General features: G+C 31.8%; 1 protein-coding gene across 1 annotated transcript; it reads right to left on the reverse strand.

The window, feature by feature from the left end:
- Positions 1-3,766: 3,766 nt before the first annotated feature.
- LOC130676350 (uncharacterized) lies at positions 3,767-4,507 on the reverse strand. The gene has a single exon (XM_057482504.1). It carries the CDS (start codon positions 4,505-4,507, stop codon positions 3,767-3,769), a length of 741 nt encoding a protein of 246 aa, XP_057338487.1.
- Positions 4,508-5,029: the final 522 nt, after the last annotated feature.

A 5,029-nucleotide genomic window follows, 5' to 3' on the forward strand; every position in this document is an offset into this window, starting at 1 on the left:
GTTGTTTCCCGAAAACTAATTTTTTTCGTACGCCCTTATGGCATTTGTAACGCGATATTAGGTAATTGTATAAAATTTAACTCTTTTCATTTATGGCTGTAAAAATAGAAAAAATGAACGTGAAGAAGTCTTTTTTCGAGTAATTACATCTTTCTTTTTTTTAATATTATCAAAAATGAAGCAATTCAAAAATAAACTATGCATAAAACCATTATTTTTTTCAATTTCAAAAGAAAATTTTGTAGAAGTCACAAATAATCGACAAATTGTTATATTCATAGATTTTTTTCTCGAACTTGTATTTCAAATGAAGTTGAACAACCAAAATTATGCTATTATCGAAAAAAAATTTAGTGGTGGAAAACTTCACCATTATTGTTGTAGAACATGCAAAGATGGATGAAAAGGTTACAAATAAAGATAATTCTCCTAAAGATGATTCTACCGTTGGTAAAATTCCCGCGTCTGTAAATACCTCAACTACACTCGCTGATCCGACAAGTCATTTCTCTGCTGATGAACGCACCAAGTATTCGTCAAAAGAACGAAATAAAAAAAAATTGCCGGTCAAGGATGTGGCCTCTTCTTCAAGCAGCTCTTCTGAATCAGCTGAAGACTCAGAATCATCTAAAGATTCAGGAACTTCATCTGATAAAAACGCTTCACCAGATAGATAAGTCGCGAATGGTGAAGGTCGCAACAAAAGGATAATTTTTTTACACTTTTTATACCCTATTTTTCATATTTGCTAGTTGTTCTCAAATTCTTACAATTTAAAATTATATTCAGCAGTTATTAAATTGTAAACATCAATAAAAAACAAAACACCGTTTCGATATTAATTTTATTCGTTCCTACATTATTTTTATTAAACCCAGTATTCGTATTAATATATTTAATAAGTATTGACAAATAGGTACCGATAGAAAAAATTTGCATTTGATTGTGGAAATCCTAATCAAGACCAAAAGTGTGAGTTGTAAATTCTAAAAGGATCATTTTCTTGAAATTTATAAGAGACAAAATAGACTTTATTTGGATAGCCCAATATATTGACATAAGATAAACCATGTCCATTGGCATAACTGGTTATCCACTTAAAAAATATTCTTACGTATGTACTCCAATAGAACGTTATCTACCCCAATTGGATTATTTCACTTTAAAATCGGTATCGGATTCCGATATGATATTTTTTTTAATGGAATCTATTGGATATTTTCAACAGGGTAGAAATTGCGATATTATATTACAATTAAAGACGATTCATGACGATTTGAAATTCTTAATCGTTATGAATCGTCTTTAATCGTGAAATCATATTGCATTTTTTGTTCCCACATAAGATTAAAAGCGACTTATGACGATTTAAAATTTCAATTGTCATTAATCGTTTCTAATCAGTAGTTAAACAAGGAGGCTTCAGGCTCCCAAATCAAAACAGTGCCCTGCTTTACCGACCTAGGGTAAGTACCTAGTGTCGGCAATGTAGATTTGTTTCTATCGATATTTGGGCCTGATGTTGGTAATGTAGATTTATTTTATCTATATTTGAGCCCGCCTTCATTATTTATGGTAATGTAGATTTATTTTATCGATATTTTGGGGTCTGTTACTTATTGATGATAATGTAGATTTGATAGGGACTTGATCATGATAATACCGACTTGGTTGAGGCCCAACCATGGTAATGCAGATTTTGACTGGAACCTGATCATGGTAATGCAGGTTCTGTTTGGGGGTCTTTTTTCTCTTATCAATAAAAGTTGATTTTGGGGCTTAGCAGATAAATAAGGACTCTTTACTACATATTTTAAGTTTTTACTGCTTTATGTGTGATCGGGAGAGGGACTTGGTGAGACGTCGAACATTCGAGAATGTTCTCGTCTTTTCTACGCACATATTGGTGGGGGTTTATTTTTCAAATCTCGATTATTCTAAATCTTTTTAACATCTGTAAAGACAAAAATGGACAAAAATTCGAAAGTTTTTCCAAGAATATCTTTATTATATTAGAAGTAAGGGTTTTATCGGTTAATCTAACCGGTTTTGGACCAATCATTTTTTTACTTTGTACTCCCAAATTATTTTTTATGGAAAAATCCCTACAAAGAGCATTTTTTAATGCAGGAACAGGAGGGGGGGGGCTTGGTGGGAGGTCGAACATTCCAGAATGTTCTCGAATTTTCTACGCACATATTGGTGGGAAGTTTGTTTTTCAATCCAGATTATTATAAATTTTTTAACGACTGTAAGGGGGTGGGTTATGGGCAAAATTTGAAAGTTTTTCCAAGAATATTTTTATTTTATTAGAAGTAGGGGATTTAACGGTTGATCTAACCGGTTTTGGACCAATAATTTTTTACTATATATCCCCCAAAAATTTTTTTTTCGTAGAAATCCCCAACACGAAGCATTTTTTAGAGGGGATCACCATTATAAAAACTCTAGCATTTTTGTTCAATCATCGTAGTTATAGCTGTGGTAAATGGAGGAACTTAGTGATAGTGAAAAACATTTTTTACGTATAAGTCATCCTGGTATGATAGATACTGATGAAATAGTGGAAAATTATTTTGGTGACGTATTCCTGAGTTTATGAGTTCCTTTCATCGTGATCTATTTTCTTATTATAAAAATTTGGATATAATCAGAAGTAAACGAGATACATCGTGTCCAAGTTGTATTGCTCTTATAGATTCAATAAAGAACTTATATAAAATAATTCAAAGGTCTTGAAAAATTGGAGAGTCGTATAGTCGATAAATAAATCACAATGGAGTATATAGTGGATTTTGTTGCTTAAATAGTTCCTATTGGAAAATTTATCATCAAGGAACTCTGTGTAGTTGATATTAATAACCTAAATAATGCAAATGGTATTTATTAGTGCAAAATTTGTGTATTCAAACCACCTATTCAGTACACCGACACTGTGATTGTACAACAAAGTGAAGATCAAGATGGGAATCGTCATGGTATTCACTGGGATACTGATGATCATCCTTATGAATCATTGAAACCTATGGTAAAACAACTAGTTCAGAATGCACGATATTTTTATTTACAAGGACCAACAATGCAAAAACGACTCGAAGAAATGATTGATTATGCAGTCCCAGTTATTGATTTAGAACTAATCAGATTCTTTTCAATTGATAATCTCGAAAATATGAATAGACCTCGATGCGCATTCAGATTCAACCACACCAAACTCGGACATTATGCCTGTTCATATGGAACTGTTCAACAGCTAAAACAATGGTTTTTGAAATATTGGGGCTGTAAGCCATCATATAAGAAGTCAGTACAGTTATTCTACCAACTATCAGATTTGAGAAAAATGGATGCGGCTGACATTGCTTGTCTTGATGATGTGTTCATTCTCCAATTTGCTCGATTTCAAATACGCTTCATCTGGGATAAACTACCAATTAATTTAAAACAGAACATTAAAATTATGGACTATAAGTTTTGCATTGAACACAATTCAATTACAAGTCCTGATTATGATGTTCCGGGAATTTATCTTTATCCTTACAAAAAAGATTGTACTAAGTGTAAAAAACTGAAAGATGCATTAAAATAATTATGAATTCATACTTATGATTTTTTCCAACTTAAATATAATTATATGTACTTATCATGATATATTAATTACTTAACTATGTGTAATGGGTATAAGAAAAATAAAATTGTTAAAACATATTTTAATAGTGAAATTTTATTTATTTTTTCTCAACCTTGTTTTCTAATACAATTATTATTAAGTTAATTTTCTTACAGTACTACTCAATGGATTATTTTCAATAATACGATCATGCAGAATTAAGCAGTATGCTGATGTCTGATCGGGAAACTGATCATTTGATTCGAATTCAACATAAATGTCAACTGGTCCAGATTTGATTGATTCATATTGTTTTGAACAATCGATAATGTAGAATGGTGCTTCCTCCAAAAATCCTGCTTTAGTCAACAATGGTTCTGGCTCTTTATTACAGTATGACGTTTGAAAATTAGTATACATATCATACAATAAATCATACTGATTGCGATTAATGTTTAGATTCAAATTTCCATATGGATAACTTTGAGAATTGAGGAAAACTTTTACATCTCGGATATTACAATGATCAAAGTGGCTGGAATTTTTCGTCACAGTATTTTTTCTTGCAGTTTGAAATCCTAGAACCAGAAATCGTGGTTTCTCCAATTGTGTTGAAGTTTTGATAGGCCAAACATGTTTTGTTGTTTTCGGAAGTAGTGGATATTCATATAATTGCCATGTACGATAGCTTAATGGAATAGCTGGATCATTTGAGATGAAACTTAGTGCTTGAATTTTTTGCTTATCCGACATTGTAATGTATGGTACATTCCATTCCACTTTATTGAGAACTATTTTAACTTTTTCAGCAGCGTCTCTAGCAGCAGCAGGTGTATGTAGATATGCATTAATATCAGTGTTTGATCTGATGAGAATTAATTCATGCTTGGCATTCATAATAATCTGATTTTAATCTTCAGCGAATCCAAGTAATAAACTCAGCGGTATAGAAATATCAAAATATCCGTCGCCATTAGTCAATTTATCATCAGTTTGTAACCACCCGGCGTTTTCGATTAAATTAGCCTGCCCGGGGGTTAAAGATATAAAATTCTTCATAAGACTTGTAATTCCAACACTCTTACATCTGTCGGTTTCAATAGCATTCAATTCGTAGCGTATTTCTTTAAACATGTGACAAATGGCCATGTTAACCAACTCCATAGTTTCATTAACAGCAGTGCCATCTTCTTTCGTAAATCTACCACAAATGTGTAAGGTACTCTTACTCAGTAGAATGCATAAATCCTGATGTTGAATACTGATTCTTATTTCATCACTATTATTGAATGTTGTTGAAGCATAAGGTTGATGTGAATGAACCTCATAGTGAGAAATTGATTCGCTGAAGATTATTGGTTTTTGGATGTTCAAGATTTCCGCCATGGCAGTATAATGCAGCACAAATTAATTATTCTT

Source organism: Microplitis mediator, chromosome 10 (assembly GCF_029852145.1).
Source record: "Microplitis mediator isolate UGA2020A chromosome 10, iyMicMedi2.1, whole genome shotgun sequence".
In the NCBI taxonomy this organism is placed as follows: domain Eukaryota; kingdom Metazoa; phylum Arthropoda; class Insecta; order Hymenoptera; family Braconidae; genus Microplitis; species Microplitis mediator.